Source organism: Lissotriton vulgaris, chromosome 3_1 (genome assembly GCF_964263255.1).
Source record: "Lissotriton vulgaris chromosome 3_1, aLisVul1.2, whole genome shotgun sequence".
NCBI classification, from domain to species: domain Eukaryota; kingdom Metazoa; phylum Chordata; class Amphibia; order Caudata; family Salamandridae; genus Lissotriton; species Lissotriton vulgaris.
This window is the reverse complement of record NC_141689.1, coordinates 450,247,496-450,272,423: the sequence shown is the minus strand read 5'-3', so window position 1 is coordinate 450,272,423 and position 24,928 is coordinate 450,247,496. Positions and strand designations below refer to the sequence as shown.

The 24,928-nt window shown below is 46.4% G+C and overlaps 2 protein-coding genes across 6 annotated transcripts in view; one reads left to right on the top strand and one right to left on the bottom strand.

The window, feature by feature from the left end:
- KIF2A (kinesin family member 2A) overlaps positions 1 to 24,928 on the bottom strand; it is a 525,241-nt gene that overhangs the window by 188,745 nt on the left and 311,568 nt on the right. The window lies entirely within an intron of this gene.
- LOC147726618 (uncharacterized) lies at positions 21,855 to 23,069 on the top strand. Its single transcript, XM_086962731.1, has one exon. The coding sequence runs from the start codon at positions 21,855 to 21,857 to the stop codon at positions 23,067 to 23,069; it is 1,215 nt and encodes a 404-aa protein (XP_086818857.1).

Sequence of the window (24,928 nt, the reverse complement as noted above, 5' to 3'; positions counted from 1 at the left end):
CATTCATAGGAAAAGTATGGGACTAGAATTACCAACTTTACAGTAATGACGAAAGCTATGTGGCTGTAATATGACACATCGCTAAATACGTATATGGTCCCAAAGGCTAGACAGATTGCATTGTCTTTTTCAACCATGAAAAAAATTGGGACAACTAAAAATCAGCCTCATTACTACGGCCAATTGAAAGATGTACTGCTTCTCTGTGCTTGTTTTAATAGCATAATAGTGTTTGAGGCCGCGTAATATTGAAGACTGAATTTTCATAATCGCACTGAACCAGTTATAGCATCCATTGGCATTCTAAAATATAGAATTTATACTCATTGTTTTCTTTGTATGCATAGCTAACAAGCATTTACAATGCAACGGTCTGGCCTTTGCCAAACTTAGAGCTACTGGCATGGTAAATGACAATATTTTTATTTATGTGTCTATCGCATCACCACAGCATCACTCAGCACCACCACATCATCACTCGTCACCACAGCATCACTCGTCGCCACCACAGCATCACTCGTCGCCACCACAGCATCACTCGTCGCCACCACAGCATCACTCGTCGCCACCACAGCATCACTCGTCGCCACCACAGCATCACTCGTCGCCACCACAGCATCACGCGTCGCCACCACAGCATCACGCGTCGCCACCACAGCATCACGCGTCGCCACCACAGCATCACGCGTCGCCACCACAGCATCACGCGTCGCCACCACAGCATCACGCGTCGCCACTACAGCATCACTCGTCGCCACCACAGCATCACTCAGCGCCACCACAGCATCACTCAGCGCCACCACAGCATCACTCAGCGCCACCACAGCATCACTCAGCGCCACCACAGCATCACTCAGCGCCACCACAGCATCACTCAGCGCCACCACAGCATCAATCTGTGCAACCATTCAACAACTGGTTCAAATATGTTCTCTCAATGTTTCAAGCTTTATTACAAATGTCACAAAAAAATGTTAATATTTCACTTTTGTTCTTGGATTTCCGTCACAATAAAATTCACTGAACATAATCTTCACAAAAGTTATTTACAAAAGTTTAAGCTATTGCCATTATAACTTACAATAACTTTTATTTAAGTATTCATTAATAATAAAAAAAACAAAAGCAATTGTTATTTGTAATATCAATACATCTAAATCACGTAAATACAACACATTGCATTACAAAGGCTATAGGTGTCACATTTGCGAAAGTTATAACTATTGGCATTGTAAATGACAAAGCTATTAATTTAGCTATTTTCAAAACCAACACATAAATAAAAAATGTGTCATTTACAATACCAATAGCTCAAACTTTCCTAATGCGAGACCTATTGCATTGCAAAGGCTTGTTTATTTTATTTTCTAACACCTGCTTTCCCCTGGCCTCCCCCTCCCCCTTCCCGTCCCTGCCCCTACCCTCTACCTCCGATCCCTGCTGGCTGCCGACGGTCTCTCTGCCTACCATAGTACTTTCTCTGTGCTCCGGAAATGGTAGGGAAAAGAAGATATATTTGGATTTCAGTTAGCCAATCCTGCAGCAGCACACTTGCATCTCAAGTCCCATACATGCCAATAGACCAGATTCAGGCCTCAATAGGAGTCAATAGACAAAAAAACATTTTTGTAAATCTCCCACTTACCTTTCTAAAATGTCGGAATGTATGCAATTGGCCCCAGGAAGATTGCCTCTGCTTCAATAAAGGTCAGCGGGAACATAGGGAAAAATACATTCTTCCGGATATTATTGTTCAAAATCGCTCACTTGCCGGCTCTGAAATGTTGGCATGCATACCTACACTATGAGCCGTGACATTGCAACTTAGTACGGAAAAATTAAAATTAGAGGGGGGCAGAAAGTTGCATGAGGCAGCACAGATATCCGATGGTTAGTTTATAATTTTTGAGCGGAAAAGCAATTCTGTCAACACTTTCTGTATTTCGTAAACGCCCTTTAGACAGGGAACGCACGTGTTCTCGGTTTCGCTCGCGGACACACCCTTGGGTGTCGGTACGCCAGCCCGCAGCGCGTGCATTGTGAAAGTCGGGCGCGTGCACTGAACGGCAAGGGCAGTGCATGGAAAGTGTAAACAAGCACGTAAATGTTTAAAATCAACGGTGGTAGAGAAGCTGCAGCAATACATTGCAAATTTCCTAATTTCAGAAAAACATGCACAACTAGAAGTACAGCAGCTGCAGGGAAAGTGAACATCGAACCAGATGGATTGGGGAAAGAGGCATGTGACTCACTGGATCGCAGACTGGGGAGGGGTGTCTGCAGCTGCACAGTAAGAAGAAGGGAAAATAAAGGAACATGCGGAGAATGACGGATGGGCTATGGGCAGTTCAACATGGTACACAGGGAAAGGTCGTGAACAGGGCGTGACTCGCCAACCCATGCAGCTTTTTTCCACGGGTGGCTGTACCTGAGCAGTTGATCCCTTTACCGCCCTGGCCTGCTATCTAGAGGCGCACCATGTGTCCACAACAACCGGTTTCCTCGGCGCTGAAGAGCGTGCTGCTGATGGAAGAAATGCGAAGAACACCCAGGCGTGCTAGGCCTAGCCGCTACACTGCCTCTAGGTGCAGCGCCTAAATGCCACTAACCCCGGGACTTCTAGCTGTTCCTTCCAGTCTGGATCGGAAGGTCGAGTACACACAACAAAAGAATAAAGGTTGACTGTGTGCCTGTAATATGCCATGCGCAGGTGGGAGTGGGAGTGATGTGGGCATGGCGTGTACAACTCTCATCAGCCCAGCCAACGCTGCTTCCTGGAATTGTGCACTCAAGGCCCTTGACGAGTCTGACACAGGCTTTCATTTCCAATCCCGTGAAAGGCTCCCAGGGCGAAAGTTGAGTTTCAGGCACTATACCTCACCCTGGCATTCCAGCCGTTTTAATCAAAGGTGTTGTGGCATTCGTTGTTGGACGCCAGGCTGATGGACACGCAGGACACGGCCAGCACCAGAAGCACCCAGGTGAGGCACAGCTGTGCCTCCGCCATGGCGGCCCGGAGGTTGGGGCGGGGCTGTGGACCTGGGGTCTCAAGCTGAGCACAGAGTGCCACCGCCTGTCTCCTCCTGCACAGGGTGGCCCTCCAGTATGCCCGGCCCACCCAACGTCCTGTGTCCAGGTCTGCCCTCAGCACCCAGTGCCTCTCAAGGGCATGTTGTGCGCCACAGCTGCAGATTTCCTGTCCCCGTCTGGGAGCCGAGGTTTGGGACGCCGAGTCCTGGCACCGCTTTGATACTGTAACAGTGAGCGAGTGCAAATGAGCAGAATTCCCAAACTCTTGTTTTTGCCGCCCTCTCCCTTCTGCCGCCCTAGGCGACCGCCTAGTCTGGCCTAATGGTTGAAACGGCCCGTGCTTTGAAGTGGTAAAATAAAACCAGCCTCACAGAACACCCACGCAGGTACACATAATAGGAGTGGCTTGCACAACATTAACCACACAGACCTGATCGGCGAGAACACGCACATACGGAAGACAGGCACCACCCAAGTCTGTCTCCGAGATAAAATGAACTTATGTTCCGCTGAAATGCAAAAAGGAGGAATCCTCAAGGAGAAGTGGACGCACTATCTAGTGTAGCCCCAAACGGGAGAAAAAGACCAGTGGGGTTACTACAATGGAGTATCAAAACAAAGCACATTTTCACATGTAAATAGATTTTTAATACGTTCAGAGCGCTTTACATAGCACCAATTACGTTACACAAGGACACACATTCATTTTGTGAGGCACAGGGATTTGCCCAGACTCACAGGAGATTTTCGCGATATTCCCGAGACTCAAACCGTGTTCCCCAGGTCCGAGGTCGAGCGCCCTAGCCGTTGGGCCAACTCCTCTCTTCTTACCACTGAATGCAGGAGCAGGTTAACTGAGTCATGCCTTTGGTGGCAGAAGCAGCATGTACTATCTATGTTTGGGTGATGCTACAATGACCCATGCTTATCACATGTGGTGTACTTGTAGGAAGAGAAAATAAACTTAAGCACTTTCCCTCCCTCGATGCTTCGATGCACCAGAAATGCTTTAATATCAACGGGAGGCAGGCGAGCGTGGGTGAAATAAAAACCAGCGTTTGTCGGGCGATCTGCCCATCCTGCATAAAGAGAAGACTGCGACCTGTGTACTTTTGAGAAGAGGGAGGAACACTACAAGCTGCTCTACTAAGTCGCACAGATGAGAGAGTGCGTGCCCTGGGAGCAGGCGTGAGCACGAGCAGCGTTCTGAGTTGTGGGAGGCTGCTTTCCAGAAGGACAGCACCTGGCCACTGCGCGCGCGTTCGCACGCGCGTGGCCGGCGCAAATCGCCTCCTTCGGCAGAAATGCGCGCGGCCAGGTGCTGTCCTCCTCGGAAGCTGAGCCGATAACTATAGGTCTCTGGTGAGAGCGAGCTTCGCTCGCTTCTAGCCGAGACCTAAAAATGGGCCGCTCGCAGACGACAAAAAACAAGTTTTTAAACCAGCGCCGCTGCATCATACCTATACTACCCCACTTGGCTCCTTGGAAAAGGGAATGCTCAGCAAATTGTTGCAGTCTCGTGTATTAGGTCCTCTTTTACTAATAAGCAATCATTTGTATCTGTACAAACCTCATGGACATAAGGCGCTCCCTACTTCGGGTCTTATGGAACCAAAAGGGCATAATTAGTTGTAGGCAGGCTGTGATGCTGTGTTTTAATCCTGAAGAGACTCAGTTAATTTGCAGACTAACAAAATTATTTGACACAGCGCCTAGAAGACTCACGAAACCGCCACATGGCTTACCTAAAGCATCTGCCAAACCACTGCTATGTTAGCCCACTCGGAGTACTTTGCCCCTTTTATTTTTATGGTCTTTACCTAAATGAAATCAAGACTTTTATGATCCTATAGAGTGTGACCACCCTCTTTTTTTAAATGTTAATTGTAAATAAGGCTTTTCTTTCAAATGCACGTTTTCACATTGTGAGTTTTTATTAACTGTACAATAAACAAATCTCAAATCTCAAATCCCATGGGTGTTCCTATGCAACCACCCATGTTTTTTAGGCAAGTTACTATCTACTAAAAAAGGTAGCAATGGCTTTTGTCAGGAAACCTCTCCTCCTCCTCGAGGTTGACATAACATTTGAGAAAAGTTTACTTTTGTCAAAACTTTTCTAAATTTGCATTTGTACTGTAGAGTTTGAAAACTTTTTAACTATCTCTAAGCATGGTGTTTTGTACTGGATGAGCATACTTTCATTACAGAACTTATACTAGACATAACGCACACATCTTGCACTATGGTGCAAGGTGTGTACAGGGCATTCGAAAGAGCGGTAGGGCAAGGGAGGGTGAATTGGGCGTTTTTATTAGTACATAGATGTATCTTTAGACTATATTGTTGCAGATATGGCTCTCTCCCTTTGACGCAACGTAGTTAAGAAACTTTGGTTGCTGGATTGCATTGCGTTGAAACTTAGTAAATTGGCCCTGAATTTGCTTGAGGTCCCTACCAGGCCCTATATTTATGTCATTAATATTGTGGGCAAAAACACACTTAAAGTAATCCATATCAGTGATGCAATCCCTGTTTACATTTCACGTTTTACTTTAAAAGTATTTGTTTTTTCCACATGTTGTGTTTTCGTCATTTTTAAAAAATATGTAACATATAATTTTTGTATAGAGCATACTGTGAACTGAATTGAAGGTATCTGGGTGAGGTGTCTGTTCATGACAGAATACAATTGAGAGCTCTGGAGCTCAGGTTGAAGGAAGTGAAGGTTTCTCACACTGAACTGCTTGTGTTTAGACTACACGCTCATCCAATCCTTGACCTCTCAGCAGAGTGCACAAAGTGCTGGTCACCTATGTGGCAATTGAAAGTGTGTGAAGAGGTATACACAGCTGTTGAAATATTGGCAGTGCTAAGGATGAATAGAAAGCCAAGGCGAAAGAGAGAGTATGTGTGTGAAAAAGAGAGGGGGGGAGAAGGAGACCGGGCGTGGCGAAGAGGAGGGCATGCAAGTAAGTGCATACAGAAAGTCAGATTGAAAACAGTGAAGAAGAGGTGGGATTATGTGTGAAATAAGCAGATAGAGGATTTAAGAAAGGAGTGTGGAAGGAAGGTGTGTGCAAGTGTCTAACAGAGTGACTGCCGAGGAAAAATGACGTTAAGGGGAGAACAGAAGTGACTGAGCCGAAGACAACTACCCCTTCCCCAGATCTTCGTAATGCGTAAGTCACAGTCTCCAATTTTCAGAAGTGAAACATTTTCAATTCTAGTTAGGCACAAAAAACAAATATTGTTCTTATTCTTTTATCCGATATTGTTATTAAGAATTAAAAGTGAGTAGGTCTGGCTTGTTATACGAGCATGTCCGACATTGCATGGTATGTTTGAATGCAATTGCAGAAAACTCACAGAGGCCTCCAAACACAGGTCAGGTGACATGCACCATCAACCATAGAATTCCAGGTCATGTGCTTTAAACCACAGCCATATTACGTAGACCATGCATCTTAGAAAGGATTTCTAGTTACACTTTTTTTGGTCATGCCCTTTAGAGAACAAACTTCAACTTTCACGAAAGTTACAGCACTGGCCATAGACACATTAACGATGAGAGCTGCATTAGTGAGCGCAGGACCCATGATCTTCAAATTGCACACAGTTCTCTACAACATGCACATTATGCCACTTAGCTATGACACCGCTCAGGAAAAAAAATGCCTTGATAGGGGAGGGTGACACAGAAACTGAGCTGCAGGTGTGCTTCGTGCAAATTATGATGCGATATGTTTGGGGAGCACACTCAACACACACAACTCTACTCCACACTCCGAGCTCGTGCTAAAACCCGAATCTCGTGAGAGTTGTCTGTCTGTGACATTGTAACCGGGTAGCTTTTCCATCTTCCTTCCTTGTGTGCCGATATTTTCGGTGTGACGAACACGATGCAAATACACTCGTTCGAAAGATTGGAGCTGTCACTAAGGTGCTGGAGTCACTCACAGGTGAGTTTGGAATGAAAGAGGCGGATGCGTGCGCTCCGCATTCAAAGGCCCTCGGAAGCCTTAATGGCACATGGAATTCTTTACAGCCTTCTAATGGCAGGCGGCGGTTAATGACTGGGAAGAACAAACAGAAAGCACCAGAAACGAGGCGGAAATGCAAGACACATGGCAAGCTGGAGGGAAAACGCGCGGTATCGGCCTCCGCTTTTAAGGGATCTGAGATTTAATGAAAGGTTGGTGCATTTCAAAGGCATGGTGTTTGACATCTGTGCCCCTTCACATGCGCAGGAAAGTCAGGAAGACATAGCCCTACTTGGCTTTCTCTGCCCTGCTCTCTACAAAGAAATCTCCCGAATAGCCCCTGTATTCTGTTGGTTAGAGATGCTGATTTATCAATTGTTCAGAGCAGGTGGAAAATAGAAATGGAACTGTCCCCGGAATGGGTAATCAGCATGCAGAAAATTACCAAATAATTCGGGGTGGGCGGGTGCAGTACTTTTGCTGCATTGGCTTGTACTGCCGTGCTCAGTGGCTACCGGCTGCGTTAGTGAAAATAAATTACGCCTTTTTGCCTCCCTCTTTCTAACCACATTACAGTCTACATATCCGTAAGGCACCCTTTGGCAATATTAGGTGCATCAGTTGTGTCTCAGTCCCGCGTGCATAATCGACTTCTACTTTCCTACGGCATAAGCATTAACACCTATTGAGGCCATGTTAGGCATGATATAGTTACATAATTTGCTATTCACAGAAAATGGAAATCTTACGTCCTCGGTGTCACCTCTCCCCCCAGTCTGAACTGTAAGTTAAGTAACTGGCCTGTTATCAGTTTCCGATTGGACCTTTTCCTTATAAAAAATATTTCCTTCCGAAACAAGTTAGGTCCCGGGCCGGCAGCCAATCACAGCGCGGCCCGGGGAATGACGTCACTGGGGTGTCCCGGGCCGGCAACCAATCACAGCGCGGCCCTAGACACACGGCATCAAGGGCCGGGACTTAAAAAAAAGAGTCAGAAACTCCCACGATTCGCGTTCTGACCGGGAGAAAGTGATTGACGCTGATGTCTTCCAATGGCTAGCCTCCATTTATGGAGCTAGCCAATGGAAGACAGAGGGGGGGATGAAGCCAGATACTGGAGATCATCAGATTTCCCCCTGGGCGGAGCACCTGCTTCGCAGGTGCTATGGCCAGGGCGAAACCTAAAAACATATAAGGTCCAAAAGGTGAAACCCATTGCATTGCAAATGCTTATTTTTAACTTTGTATCTAGAGACAGTCTTGGTAGTAAGAAGCCATGATAGTAGGGTGCAACAGTATTGAGATGTGGCTTTGCTCCAAAACCAAATGATAAATATCTTGACTTTCTCATAAAACACCATGTACCATCTGTGAGAAGTTGGCCTGATATATAGTGCTCACTATTCTAGTGATCACTGTGTATCATACCAAACGACCCTTATTGATGATTGGTTGTAAGTCAACCTTATAGACCAGCTATCCTAGTAGCGTGGACAAAAGCAGTCTTCAGGCTAAACTCTAGAGGGCGTGTTAAGCCAGCTGTTTTACCATCACATATACCCCTTGAACACCAAGTGAAAGGACACCACACAAGTTGTTATGAAAATAAAGGATATTTATTTATAACAAGTCTACCCTGAGCTCTTTATGAGTCAGGGACCTAAGCACAATACAAAACTCTTACGAAAATACTTTAAATTGCACAATTTACACAAATGCCCGAGGGGCACGAAAAACCATATACTCTAAAAGTGGAATGCGAAATACTAGCAGGTAAGTAACAAGATCCAGAGGCTTCAGGATCGCTAGGACTACACTACTGAACACTAAGGTTAGGAGCAGGAGGCCTAGGGAGATCGGGTGCAGAGTGTGCACTCTCACGCGGGATGCGGGACAAAGTCTATGGAGGCTAGTATTTCTAAAGTTACTGTTATTGGACGAATCCGACTAGATAGACTTAAAACGAAAAAGGATCTGGACACTTAGATAGTGAACCTGCGTTGGAGCACCGAAATGCTCGGGTTACCTAGCCCAGGGGCTGCGGCTGCATAGGGTTCAAAAGACGTCGGGAATCCTCATTGTAGTCTATGGAGCCTGAAAGAAGAAGTTGCTGGCAGGCGACCAGTGAAGATGTTCGGTGTGATCCAAGCCTGGATCGGTGATGGAGACGACCTGAAAGCAGAGGGGACTCAATTCTTAATCACTAGTGATTGTGATTGTGTGGGCACCAGGATGGCACCGGATGAAGTCACCTCGACCAGGTGAGTGGGCGACGCTGGACTCTGCAGTCACACGGGCTAGGAGTCGTTGTCGGCGACCAGGCTGGAGGTGCGAGCTGTCCCACGAAGCTGTCTGCTGTTGGCGATGCTGGACCCAAGATGGGTTCAAAAAAGGGGGTGGTGATGAACAGAGTGTCTGAATTAAGCAGACCACTCTTACCCAGTCAAGAGATCAGGGCTTGATCCATCACCGTTATTTAGCTCACTGCATCACCCCAGTTCAGAACCTGGCTATATGCAAATTAGTCTGACCCAGTGCCTCATGGGAACAGGGCAGACCAAACTACCAAGCCAATTCTTCACCGGAAAGGAGACAAGCTTCCGGGGACCGGTTTCTGTCATTTCAGCCGTCGTCGGCCCGGCTTGCTTGAATCCTGGTGGTGCAGTGAGCAAGGGACTCATGTCTGAGTATACCCTGCCACACTTGTGGCGAAAAACGATAGGGCAACAAACCTTGGCAAAGGCAAGCCCACTCGGTGGAGTCAAGATGGCGTCTGGAGTGGACCAGGAGGGTCCGGGGTACTCCTCTTTTGGAGGGGAGCAAGGGCCAGTCTGGAGCAACCAGACCAGTGGTGTAATCGTCGTGGTACGTCGTCAGGAGGGCCACTAGCCAACGGGCAAGTGACCGGACAACTCGGTGAGCAGCAAAGAGCAGAAGGGCCCCACGCAGTTTCTGAAGATGGCCGGTCCCTCAGGTCTCGTCACACCCACGAATCTCAGCTGGGCTGATGATGCAGGTAGAGGTCAGAGATGCCGGGGAATCCGGGTCTCGTCGAGCTGGGCAGTCTTGATCCGGAGGATGGACGTGCAGCAAACCGCGATGCTTAGGTGGTGCCTGCGGGTGCAGGGTGGCTACTCCTTAGCCACAAGGGAGAGTCCTCAAAGAAAGTCAAGAGTTCCTTTCGTAGAAAGTCGTTCAAGATTCAGGATGATCTAATTTGGGAAGGGGGCCCGCTCCTACCTTTATTCTAAGAAAAGGGGTTGGCACGCAACTAGGTCCTGCCCATGGGTGGGACCAGGAAGGGGGTGGTTACACCCCTCTCCTTTGTCCGGTCTTTCCCCAGCTCAGGGGCTGGGGTGCCCCTGGAACTGGTTTGAGCCGGCAGATGCATAGTGAGCACCGGGGTGCCACTTGCAGTCACCTTCCTCTCAGCCCTGCCTACATGGGATACACAAAACCCTGTCTGGGATGGTGCTAGCACCGCCCCTGACAGGAAACCCTTTGTCCAAGCTCTCCTCGCTGGAAGGACTCCCAGCAGCAGGAGGTCAGACTTGTGTCTGTGGTGGCAGCATCCATTTTGTGATGCTGAGGCTCGAGTTAACTTTAACCGGGGTTCACAGTTACATACATGTCGTGTCCCTCTAGAAGGGTGGAATGCTAACCCTGTCGCCAGAATTGGCGAGGGGTTAGTATTCCAATTCGTATGACACCTTACTCGACATGTTTTGATAAAGCAATACCAAAGTTGGCAAATAACCGCGAGGATTATAATGCACTTAAGAGTATATGGTACGCGTTATCATGGAACAGCTATTAGGACTTGATTCCGCAAGCTGCAGACGGGCTCAGCTCATGCCAGAGCACCATCTCACATAATTCCAAGCACTCTGCCTTCAGGATTGTTAAGGCCTGCCATAGGAGTGACTGATAGGAATACATGTGTCCATTTTAGGGTTAGATATAGGGATACTATATCTAAAGCAAAGGGTGTTTACACCACCTTGCCCCAGCTGTCGTGCAGCCAGTTGTGTCAGATTTGGATGGCCAGCCAGGGGTGGCATAATCCATTCTTCAGCCCCTGGTAGGCCCTGGGTACACCTATGCCCTGGGTACCTAAGGTACACTGTACAGGGACTGATAAGGTGACTCAGTATCCAATTGGGTATGCACCTAAGGTACATGGAATCCATTTTACAGAGAGAGCAGTAGGCCTGGGGCCCAGAAAAGCAGGGTCCCAGGTCAACTAAGTCGAAAAACTAGCAAAACACCAGGCAAAAAGTTGGGGTAACCATAGTCAGATATCCACCTTCCTACCCCATCCACTAACAACAATGTGATAAATAATAGCAAACGTAATACATCAAATTGAAAATGTCCCTTTTGATACAGAGCACATCTTCTAGTTTGCCTCAAATAGAATCTCACTACACAAATACCCACCAGGATGAAGGGATCATAGTAACAGAAACTTGTGTCATTGTTGAGGATAGCACTCGACAAGAACCTCTTATAATTAGAAGGTGATTTTTACTTTCAAATTAAAGGTGTATCTACTGGCACATGCTTTCTGCTTAGCTACGAAATATATTATGCTGAATATATTAAAAGAAGTTTGATCTTATCTAATAATAATTATCCCTGCAAAAATAACATTTGCAATTGAAAACACAGACTATATGTTTATGATTTTGCACGTTAACGAACACAAGAGGTGTGTTCCAGATTTGGATCAATCAAATGCATTCTCACTAGACAACATAGTGATAATATTTTTTTTAGGTCTTACCTTTCAAGTAAGCAGCGGTAAATGAACTACTGGTCTATAGAGAAAACAAAACCTATTACTTTGCTGCAGCAGAAACCCAACCATCCAAAAGACAAGAAGGATGGATTACCACTTGGTCAATTTGTTCGTATTCAGGAGAATTGTAAATAGAAAAGGATTAATTTGAAAAAGTAAAAACGCAAAAATAGAAACTAATAAATGGAAGCTATCTCTGTATATTGCTTAAATGGTCTATTCAGCCCTATGACCAACAGAGTAACCACAATCTTAAAAGAAAAACTCAAAAATATGGAGCAATAAGGCTAAATGTTTGGGGGAAGACCACACTAAGGCTGAAAGGTCTAACACATTACCTAAAATTCACGCCCGAGAATTAGTTTCCTCAAGAGTTAGAACACAAATGAGAAGCTGTGAGCGCTGTCAGAGACACTATTTTAAAGATGGTTGGGACTAAGCGCACACATGTACGGACATATTTACAAAATCTAAATTTCAAAGCAAAGGTCTAAAAATCTAGGGGGCAAAAAAAAAAAAAAGGAAGGAAATCAAAATTGTTTCAGCATGAATTATGGAGAGAGGATTTTGCAAAATAAAACAAAACTATATACATGTAGAGTAGGAATCACCAGAGTGATTCCAAAGGCTAGTCTCTTGAAATCAGCACCAGGACTGAGTCCTACCCTGACAAGTGGTGCCACCCCAGTCCAGGACCCTTGGAAGTGGGCTTGAAGGTGCTTTACCACCCCAACTGTGGATCAAGCAAACAGACCTGTGTACTTTCTCCCTGCAAGGAGACATCGAATCGCCGCCACAGCGTCATGGGAACCGCCGCTGCTCTACGCATACTCGATGCAGACCCTCACATCGTAAGCCCCTTGTTGACGGCGACGCCGGACTCTGCATCACAAGTTCCACAACTTCCTTAGAACACAATAGTTTTCGATGCCTCCCCGATACAGGCCTTCGCATCGCAAAGCCCCAAGTTGATGGCCTCCTGCACAACGATGCAGGGCCTCACATCGCAATTTCCCAGAACAAACGCTGAGCAACGCCTCTCCGACCCAGACCTTGTATTGCCTTGGCTGTGCGGCGCATACTCAAAGCGGCATCTCTTTCTGCTCTGCAACCAGAAAGTACTCTTGTTCAGTGGGCATAACTGTGTCCCTGTAGCCGGTCAGCACTCCATCGCGGTCAGCCTGAACTTGTGACTTTGTCCCAGTCCGGGGTGACCAGATATCCACAGTTTAAACTTTGTGTTTTTTGATGCTCTTTTGAATGAAATCTTTAAACCTGTATACCTCTGGTATTTGTTACAATGTGCCCTATTTTTTTAATTTGGTGTGGGATTCTCTCCGCGTAGTGTATTCACTTTATTTTCCCGTGACTCCATGATAAATCACTCATCTACAAACGATTGATTCATTCCACAATATTGATAAACTAAATGTTGTGTTGCAAGCCAGTCAGTGCCTAGCTGCGCCCAGCTCCATGGATCCAGGTCCTTGGACCATCAACCACTACGAGCCCAGCACCCTCCACACCAGACGTCCTACCGCATGTCACATCGCATCACTAAATAACAGCCAGGGCCCTTTCTCCTGCCGTAACTGAAACTGCACCTTCACCTACCACCACACACCATCCCAGCCTGCAAAAACCAGACCAGCTAAGCTGTATCCTGCTCAACACACGCTCCCTCCATAAACATTCCGAGGAGATCTGGTACCTGCTCGACTCAGTCTACCTTACATCGCCTTCCTCACTTCAACCTAGAGGAACTCTACCTCAGCCCTGGACATCGCCATTGCCATTCATGATGGCTACAAAATCATCCACAATGATCGCACCACCCAAATGGAGACAACGCAGATTAACACCCTCCGCGTCACAACTATCTCGGATGATAACTCGACCTTCAGGGAGCACCTCCACTTCTAGATCCAGACCAACCTGAACATTACCCTCCGTAGCACCCTCTTCTACAGGCCTCCCGGACCCAGTCCCCCTTTCAGTGTATCCCTAGTTGAATTTATTGCACATCTTGCCCTCGCCTCAACAGACTACATCCTACCCGGGGACCTCAATTTCCATCTGGACAACCTTGACGGACACAACACATTAGCCCTACTGGAGAACACATTATCCCTACTGGAGAACCTTGCCATCATCGGACTTAAGCAAATGGTCACCTCCCCAACCCACTCAGCAGAACACATGCTCGAATTGATCTTCTACTCAAGCAACATATCCTTCTGCCACACTTCCGAACTAAAGTGGACCGACCACCGATGCATCCATGTTTCCTTCACCAAGCCCTTTGAACACCAGCATGCCCACCGCTACCCATGCAGAAGCTGGAACAAGGTCACCCAAGACCAGCTCCCCACATCCCTCAGCAAATCCTCACCAGAGACATACTTGGACGCCTCGGCATCTAACCTCCACCTATGGATATCCACCTGCGCCAACAGACTGGCGTCCCTCAGGAAAGCAAACCTCCAAGAAAGCCAGCTGGTTTTGTCTCACCCTCTAGAGTCCAGTCACACTTACAGACAGCTAGAAAAAAGATGGAGAAGCAGCAAGGCCCAAGCAGACCAGGCTGCCTTCAAACACACAGTCAACGAACACCACCACCTAGTCAAAACAACTAAGAAAACTGCCATACAGGAACTTATCAATGCACACAACAGAAAACAACTCAACATAACTGGTCAAAGAAATCATCAAATGTGGACCGAGACAGCAGACAATCCCCCCCCCCTCCCCCACACAAAACCTCTGCGACATCCTTGCCACCTTCTTCCACCGCAAAATAAAGGCAATCCATGACAGCTTCACAAACCAAGACCCACCCACCTCACATGCAACCACCGCACTCAATTGTCCGAGACCACATCAGACCCTGCTCAACTGGTCCTCCCTCACCACGGAAGAGACCCGCAATATCATGAGGAGCATCCAATCTGGAGTACCCTTGGATCCCTGCCCCACCATATCTTAAACAGAGCCAGTGCCTCAATTGCACCCAAACTCTGCTGCACAATCAAATGCTCCATCAAATCCACCACCTTCCCATAAGACTAGAAACACACAGAGATCAACCCCCTGCTGTAGAAACCCTCTGCTGACCTGATGGAACTTAAGAACTACAGACCAATCTCCTTGCTCCCCTTCACAGCTAAAGTCATCGAGAAGGCCATCAACACCGAACTCGGAGTTCATCAAAACGAAATGATTAACATTCTGGACCACTTCCAATCTGGATTCCCGAGAAACCACAGCCCCTGACCACTCTCCTGGCCGCCACAGGTGACATCCACATGCTCCTCGACAAAGTTGAGACCGCAGCCCTCATTCTCCTATGCTACACTTCACAACACTAACATCCACGACAAACTTCCACAGCAGAATGAAGGCAGTACAACCTGGATGACAGACAGCTTCCTCAAACTCAACTGAGACAAGGCCGAAGTTCTCATCCTGGGCCCCACCCCTCCAACTGGACCAGCACCAGGTGGCCCACAGTGCCCCGAATCACTGACCCCATTCTCCCCCCCCCCCTTTCAACACCCATGGGCCATGCACGAAACCTCTGGATCATCTTGATCTCCTCGCTCCCTGCTATGGAAAATTCCAAGTGAATCCTCACTGATTTCAGGAAAACGGTTACCCACACACTTGTCAGAAGCAGACTCTACTACGGCAACCCACTCTAAGCCGGCACCAGGCAAAAACTCCAAAAAAAGCTGCAAAACATCCAAAATGTCTCCGCCAGACTTATCATGAACATCCTCCGCAGCAACCACATCACCGGCCACCTGAGAGACCTCCACTGGCTTCCGGTCAACAAAAGGATCACCTACAAACTACTCACACACGTCTACAAAGCTCTTCACAGCCCAGACCTGCATACGTTAACCACCGCCTCTCCTTCCACACTCTCTCCAGGTATCTCCGCTCAGAACATGGTGCTTGCCACCATCCCATGGATCCACAGGACCAATGTTTGAGGAAGTTCCTTCACCTACCTCGCTGCAAAGACCTGGAACTCCCTACCTCTGCATTTCAGGCAATCTCCATCTCTGCCTCAATTCAGGAAGGACCTGGCTCTTTGGCTGAACAGCAAAATTCCCGCCCCCACCCCTGCACACCTTGAGACCCTTATGGGTGAGTAGTCGTGCTTTACAAGAACACTGATTGATTGATTCACTGGGGGGGGGGGGGGGGGGGGGGGGGGGTTTAGGGGGCATGGCCAAGCTAAATGGATGCTAGATGCTGCTCCTGAGCGTCCGCTGACTTTGTATCCTAATCCTGGTGCAATCCTCCTATATAAGTGCCCATCCTCCCCTACACCCCTCCTACTAACTATAGTGCTGGGGGGCTGCAAGGAGGCTCTTGCAGAATGCAGAGTAACATAATTGGAGGAGCCACGGATCTAATTGCGCTGGGTATCCCTACGGCTGGGTTTGTGAAGTGCCGCGGCCCACAGCTGTGAGGTGAGTATCTGGAGGCATACTTACATACATTCTTGTGGGAGGCTCCCTATACTGGTGTGCTTTCTTCTGCGGTCTGGCCCATGAAAGCTGCCCACGGCGGGTAACGCTGTGCTGTGACTGGATACAGCGTGCGCTAGCGGAACCTAAAACGCACCAGGGCTCATGTCGGCACACAAGGAAGCCGGCCCGCACTCGGCAAATGATACTGTAAGCCCCAGCTCTTGAATAGAACCCTGTATTATTTACAAGGTCCCAGGAAGCAGCCTCAAAAGCGTACACTGATGAGGAACCGTGGCGTGGGGTTGGACTGGGACCCCGCTATGGGCCTCCACAGAACTTTAGTGATACTCACCAGGGCCAGACTGCTCGCTGACACCTAGGGGTGGCCATGAGAATTGTGCAGGATGCCACCCTCGGCCGATGGGAAAAAAAGGCTGCACTGCCGTTGGAGCCTGTGAGCCACGCTATGGATCGTAACCACACAGAAGGCCTTGCCGGTGTTTTTGAGGAAGGGTCGGTGCAGGGGCCCTGGTCCACTAGGCAGAGATGTGGCTTAATTGCATTGGGGCCTAAAAGGAAGGGTTCCTGTGACAGGAATGATTACGAAAGGCCTTTCCACAGGAGGAGGAGTTAGCCTCAAGCCCCTGCAGCAAGAGACGCCAATGTGCTTTGGCTGGCCTGCAGTCGGACCAATACTGCCCGGGATGTGCACCTGTGAGACTGCTCCGAGCTACGAGACCCATGGGGAAGGGTGTCTGCCCTCTGAGGGTGACAATATTAGGCACACGGGGCGAGCCCGATGGACTGCATCAGGGGTGCAGATTACACGGGGAACCAGTCTGAGGAAGAGTGTTTCTGGCCTGAGGGGTTATAAACATCCTCACACTGCTTCTCGGTACAGCCGGACACCCAATAAGAATACAGGATCACTGATCCCTAACTTTTAGAGCTACTGTATAGCTCAGACGTTGAGGAGTACTGCCCGCTGGGAGTGGCACTGCAGAGGGAGTGAGCTCCCTGCAGCTCCCGCCCCCCCAAAAAGTGCTCATTATGAGATATATATGCTTGACCCTGCATCGTGGTGTTGGTGCACTGGCCCAGTCGTTCAACTGTGGAGGGCTGCCAAACTTGTCTACCTGCTGTCGCTCCCTTGTAGTGGGCACGGGGCCCTCTAGATAGTGCAGAATCTCTAGCTGCTTCTCCATTACTGGATCCTCACTGGTAAACCCCCGCCAACATGGTTAAGGACTGGGGATACAAACCTGCACAGGAAAATAAAATTGTTAACTACACTCACACCTTACAGCCCCCCCAATCAGCTGAGGAGAAGGGGGTGCAAGGTTCAAATGGGTAAGTTGGATGGGTGACAGACTCTGTCCCGGTTGTGGAAAACCTGCTGGCGGTAATCCACGACACACGGCCGAGATGGCCAACAAAATTTACGCAGTCGACACGGATGTAAACTTACTTCAGACAGACTTATGGAGGGTGTCTGAGTGACAACTGAGGAGCAGGCCGTTGACACTCTGCAGCAGGCGGTCCGCAGTCTATGCAATACGGCATCAGACCTCCAGCGACTAACAGCCCGCCTAGATGAAAACATAGAGGACTCCGAAGGTAGATCTTGGAGAAATAACCTCTGCTTCGTAGGTTTTCAGGGACAGACCACGGAGCCGATGACTATGTTACAGAATGGTTGATAATGCTTCTGTCATGGAAGGTCCCATGGTTAGCCCAATTTGAGAAGCGTGGAAGGATCCATGGATATTTGAAGCACTAAAGGGTGGCAATCGCCTTTCTACAAGTAACTCGTGCACGGGGAGCATGCCTACCCAGCCTGGTGAAGCGTTGGAGGTGGAGTCTGCCTAATAAATGCTTATGCACGCATTAACGACTTCCCCAACTTTTACTCAAAGGGTGCTTGTAGCCGACATCCTTATGGCAGGTCACTGTAATTGTATCCTAAGTGGTGCCTTGGACCATGGCCCCCCGAAATACCACACTTAAACTCACCTGACTGAGGAATTGTGAGACAGTATCGAAATTTCACCATCATGACGTTTGGAGGGATCGGAACCCACAGGTCAGACAGTTCTCCTATTATACCCGGGCCGCGGGAAACCATAGTCAACTAGACTATTGTCTGGTCTCTGGCAATATAGCACAATTTATGTCTGGAATTTCTCACTTGACCCAGTATCTGTCCGACCACACTCCTGTAACTTTAATTTTTAGAAGGTCGTGCAATCGTCCAACAATACTACTAGGGCGACTCCGGGCAGAGACCTCAACGGATCCCCCATTTGAGGCTTCAGCATTTATTATTTACAATTTACTTTATAGGTTGAACGAGTATACCTTATTTAGTAACTGAACGCATCGCAACTTTACCTAAAGATTTATCTCCATGAAACTTTGTTGTGAATTGTAGAAATGTTGTAACAGTATCCGATACACTAATACTACTTTTCAGGAGAACTGGGGTACCTAAAGTAGTAGGGCCATGGATTGGGAAGTATTGAAGAAGGTACTCCAGGGAGTATGTCTCAAGACAGCATATGGGGGGTCAAAAATCAATTAGAAACAGATATTCAGGCACATGAGCGGGATTTGAATGCCATAGAGGGAGTGCTTCCCACACAGCCAGAAAGATTAGGATACTGGCAGGAACACCATGAGGCTCAAGACTCGAAAAGCATATGTATACAGCACACCGCCAACAACTTCATTTCAAAAGTATTTAATTTGTTTTATAGGTTGACAGCGTATATCTCATTAAGTAACTTAAAGCATTGAAACTTTATCTCCATGAAACTTAGTTGTGAACTATAGACATTTTGTAACGGTGCATATTCGCAGAATGGGTTGTAGGAAAGTGGATTATTATGTGGTGTAGCTGCGCAACCTCACAATGTAATAACGCCACAATCTCTATCAGGTCCAGTTAGGGTCTTTAATAAAACATTTTGCTCAGTCCTGGGTAGATATAGCACACAGCAAACAGTCTTAATCAAAGGAAAAAATATAAAGCATTTAGAAGTGCCAAAACAGTAAATACTCAAGAATCACAAAGAAAATTAATCTGCACCAATTTATGAAAATAGGGTATATTTTTAAAAATAGGGTACATTTTTATATTTAGACACCAAAACTCCAAAATTCTATTGAGCGAAACTGGAGAAATGATTATTTCAAAGTAAAATGAGTCCCTGCATTTCACTCTTTTTAATGCAATAAATCATGCATGTAGCAGAGTGCTTTTTGAGCCAACTCCTTAGTTCAGCTACTAAACCATTCAAGGATGAGCCACAAACAGGTTGGGAGTCTGTCACAGGGATAACTTCGGTCCAGGGAGACAGTTACCTATGAGGTCCAGCAGCGTTAGGGTCCTCCCTGCATTTTTATGCTTTATAGGGGTCCAGCAAAGAAGTGGTCTTGATACTGGGTATACAGGATGCCGAGGATACTGACAAGGTAAATCCTTCTTGTAAGGGCTACCATGGTCCACTTTGACTTCAGTCATGGGTCTCATGACCTATGGGGCATCTTGTGCACGTCGAGACTCAATTTTCCAGCGAGCACTTCCGAGTCCAGTGGCGGGATGAAGTTTCTGGGCAGCGTAACTCTCAAGGATGCAGGCTACCTAAGCTTATCTAGTCCTGATGTTTAACAGGAGGCTAGTTACTTACCCCTTGGAGTCACTTCTGTGGAGCGCTTTTACACGAGTGGGCACAGCATGCACTGACCTCTTCAAGAGTCCCACAGGGTTCAGCAGATGCAGTTCAGTCTTTAGTGCAGCCTCTCTTTTCTGGGACCAGGCATCAGCGGAACTGTCCATCTGCCTTCTTTCCAGCCCAGTAGCGAACGGAGGACTGTGTAGCAGGACTGCCACTTTTATGCAATCTTTATGTTTGTGGGAGGGGAGGGGAGGACTCACTAGTTAACAGAGAAACTGTTCACAATGGGCAACCGTTCCCACTCTACAGTACATCCTGTGGGCCTGGCCAGAAACAATTCAGGAGCATCCTTCTCTGCCTGAATCCAAGATGGCTCAGGTTTTCTTTCCCTGATGTGAGCTCTGGTGAGTGCAGCATAAGCCACTCCTCCTACAACAGGGTTTCCCCCTCTGGAGGAGATACCAGCATGTCTCATGCCACAAACAAGCAGACTGACCAAGGTGTGATAGGCATTTGCTTCACTGAGGTGGTAGCCTCTTTGAAGCTGGGCCATCTGTGGCCACAGCCAGATAGTCATCATGCTGGAGGGGTCACACCTCCTCCCACCAGACGTTCTCTTTATTCTTTGTTCCTGGGAGCACTTCAAACTTCCTTGCAGCGGGTGAGGAGGGGGAGGGGGTGAGGTTGGGGGGTGGGGGCCTGTTTACTTCGTGGACAACAGCTGCAAATAGTCAAAAAGGGCTACCCGAGGGTTGGTCAACAAAGTGGTGACCTTCTTACGTCACAGCATGGAGAATGGGACCCCCTCAAAAAGATTAGTTGCGACCAAGGAACAGAGGGGAAACAGGAAATGTATTCTAGAGAAATGTTCCTTCTGTGGTCATAAGTATCAAGTAAGCAATATACATCCAATAATTGAGAATGGTGACACAATTGAATAACAGTGTTTACTTCATCATAGTTTTTATTTTCATTTAATGTATTTTTTCATTTCACCTTTTTTTTATATAAAAAGACATGATTCATCATAAGTACATTTAACAGACTTATATTTTTTACTTTCAAGAACACACATAATTATAAAGCATCAGTGATAGAAAAATTCATACAAGATTATAATACACAATTAATTTTGAAACAGCCACCTGATATTAAAAACTCAACTCAATTCACTAACATACACACATACATACCACAACCATACTACCAAAAGGGGAAAAAAGGAGGGACTAGATGTTGATTGACAAGTATACAAGTTGTCAAATTCTAGGGTCTCTGGAGAATTCGAGACCCCCGCACATGATAGGTCGACGCGCGTTTCGGTGGGTGAACCACCTTCCTCAGGACCTTTTTTTCTCTTGTGGAACAAGAAATATCAGGGGACCTAAAAGAATTTATGTACAAAAGAGAAAAAGTATATCTGTCACCAACCCTTCTGATAATAATTTACAAACACAAGCACGTATAGAAAAGTAACATTGTTTAAATCTAGCATGGCTACTCCTCATATGACCAATGATTGCACAAAAAAACTATGCACTGAAGCCAATTACTCTGATATAGATGGAAGAAAAACGGTTCATTTTATTCTGATGTGGGTGGAAATTGGTTTGGACTCTAGTTGCATGAGAATAAGGAAAATTACTATCCATTTTATTTGACCAGGATCCCTTACATGTTAGTTTAAAACACTAGAAGCATGGATATGTAGACTAAGGCATAGTTCTACTTACGGTAAAGGACAGACAGATTTATGTTCCTCCTACAGAGGTACCCGTCGGACCGTCCTGACATGTTCATTCTACAATGTTTGGAGGTCGTCTTACTGAACAACTTCTTTGAGTGCAATGGCCGTCTCTATAAACAAATCAAAGGGACATCAATGGGGGCTTCGTGTGCTCCCAGTGTGGCTAATGCCTTCGTGGGAAAATGGGAGCTCAAGAACATCTACAACGAACTGGCCCCATTTTTTGAAAATGTTTCCGTTTGGAAACGTTTTATAGATGACATTTTTTTTATTTGGAAAGGCCCAGAACAACTCCTACAATCATTTATTCTTTGGTTAAATGCCAGCGACACGAATTTGAAGTTCACAGTGAACTTTAATAAATACAAAGTGGACTTCTTAGATATCAGTATTGAGGATACTAATGGTCATTTGTCAGTAAGCCTCTTTAGAAAAAGCACAGCCAAAAACACTATTTTGAAGTTCGACAGTTACCACCCTAACTGTCAAAGAGAATCCATCCCCTTTGGGGAATTCTTGCGTATCCGTCGCAACTGTACGGATATGAAGTCCTTTCATAAGCATGGAGATGCCCTCCAAGATAGATTACTCAAAAGAGGATATCCCCACCGCCTTGTGCGGCATGCTTACAAGAGAGCCAAATATTATAATAGAACGGCATTACTTCAAGGCACCAAACGTACGAAACAAGATCGGATCACATGCGTAATTAATCACTCCACCCTGAATTTCAAAATCAGGAATATTATTAATAAGAACTGGAGAATCTTAAATTGTGATGAAAATGTTCCTCCTCTACCACCGCCATTGGTAGCCTACAGAAGAAATAGGAATCTTAGGGACATGCTAGTGCATACTAGACAAAATAAAAGTGTCCCCTCAGAAAACCTACGTTCTATTACTGGCTTACCGGCTGTCCTAGGTAATCACAGATGTGGCTCATGCCACGCATGTGACGCAGCTATTATCTCGGAGACCATTAGATACAACGACAGAGAGATAAAACTACGACATCTGACCAACTGTCGCAGTAGCAATATTGTCTATATCCTCTTCTGCAGCTGTGGATTGGCCTATGTGGGAGAAACGGGTCGCGAATTTCGCGTCCGTTTCAGCGAACACAAGTCGGCCATCAAGACGAAAAAACTGTCGGCACCCTTGGTCCAACATTGTCTTGATAAAAACCATTCGGAGCAGGAAATTAAATGGACAATATTAGAGAAAGTAATTCCTAAAATAGGTCAGCCCAACGAAACTACTCGCAAGAAACGAGAAACCTTTTGGATATACCACCTCGATAGTGTGAAACATGGACTGAATGAGGAAATATCTTGGTATGTCACAAGATGAATATATGCATACCGTTTTTCCAATTAAGGTCTAGACCTTAGTACTTAATCATGAGTGTCCACCTAATGATCAGACCTTCAAATGTTGGTCTTTTACTCCTACATATCACGTTATTCGGTATCCCTCAGTATTTATAAATTACCTTGTTGAACCAGGCCAGTATGTATACAGAGGGCCTTCCCTGTATGATATTCAATGTATGCTATCTATCTTAAGGGCAGTGCTGACCTCAGCCATTGAACCCCGTCACTGACTATCAATGGATCTCATTAACTTCGCACTTCCCTAGCGCTTTTTCACGAAAAAAATTCTTTTTCCAACTATAGATTTACTTTCCAACTACAACCAGCGTTATAGTTTTACTGTCCAACTATAACCATGGTTGTATTTATTGACTAGCAAGCCCACTATGTCTTATCACAACATAGGCGACGGTGAAACTTTGCGCAATGGACTGTTATATTAATATCTAAACTATAGGTGTACTCTACCGTGATATGACACGCATAATGAATGAATGTCCACTCTTTGTGTCTTCTAATTCGATGAGACAACAAACTAGTGTCCACCCTTTATGTTCACTTCACCTTAAAAGAAGAGTCCATCCACTATGTTGATTGCAACTCGGCACTCGTACTCTCGCGATATAATTACCTGCGAGTTCTCACTAGAAGGGAGGCGTCATAAAACGGTCCTGAGACGCAGTATGCCGCCTTTCGCCGACCGCCGAGGACGATGAAGACAGACTCCGTGATTCCTTAAGTTCGGGTACGTAGGCATTTGAATGATTGCTTGCTTGTTTGTTACATCGACCCTCTGCCGCCACTTTCATGGTTATAAATCCCGTAACTTTAGAGGCTTTGCGCGATCCTGCATTAACTGTTTTACCTTAGCGCCTAAATCATACCGTTTGTCACCTTGCTATAGAATACGTGCCTGTTTGTTACATCGGCTTAATTTCCTGCCGCCATTACCATGGTTCAACATCTCGTGACATTAGAGGTTTCGCGTTACCTTATACTCACCGTTCTGCGTGAGCACTTAAATCGTATCGTCCCTCAGCTTGCCATAGACTTATGATACTTGAGGCGTTACAGATTCTTACAATTGCCATATTGCTCCCGGGTGTACAAATATATCAAACTTCCTCTTATTGCAGATGCATGCAGTTTAAAGAAAGGGGTCAGTAATTCAACCAAAGAAAGGAACACCCGCAATCCTCGGCTGATGTACGGCGTGATAACTCGAATTAAAGAGAGGAATACGTTTAGGTGCCAATAATAAGATGTAAGAGCATCTTACCGGTAATAAAAACTCGAAGCACTATAATGTAAAATACCTGACGATATGGTTTCTTTCTTTTTTCACTCTTGTAGACCGCAGTTATTGAGACCATTCTTTGCCGACCCGCATTACACCATTGAGGGCATCATCAGTCATTAAAAGGTATATAGTTAAACACCATACCATTTAGGACGTTGATATCTTGTCCAAATAGTGTGTTCACAAACCAAAGGAAGAAATCAAATTCATCTATGGGCATTTCTTGCTTTTTAGTTTTTAATTGACTCCCTGGACAACTATCTCTGAACAGGTTGAAGTAATCGCGCCCTGTCCCGCAAAGAAAACTGGTAAGATTGACCACTGACAGGTATCGCATGTTATGCCTACGTGGATGCAGAATATAGAATAAGGGTCATTGTATTCTTCTATGCAGGTGCCTCTTACAAGTATCCGGTATTAAAAAACATAGAAACTGAATAGCAAAGGAACATAAATCTGTCTGTCCTTTACCGTAAGTAGAACTATGCCTTAGTCTACATATCCATGCTTCTAGTGTTTTAAACTAACATGTAAGG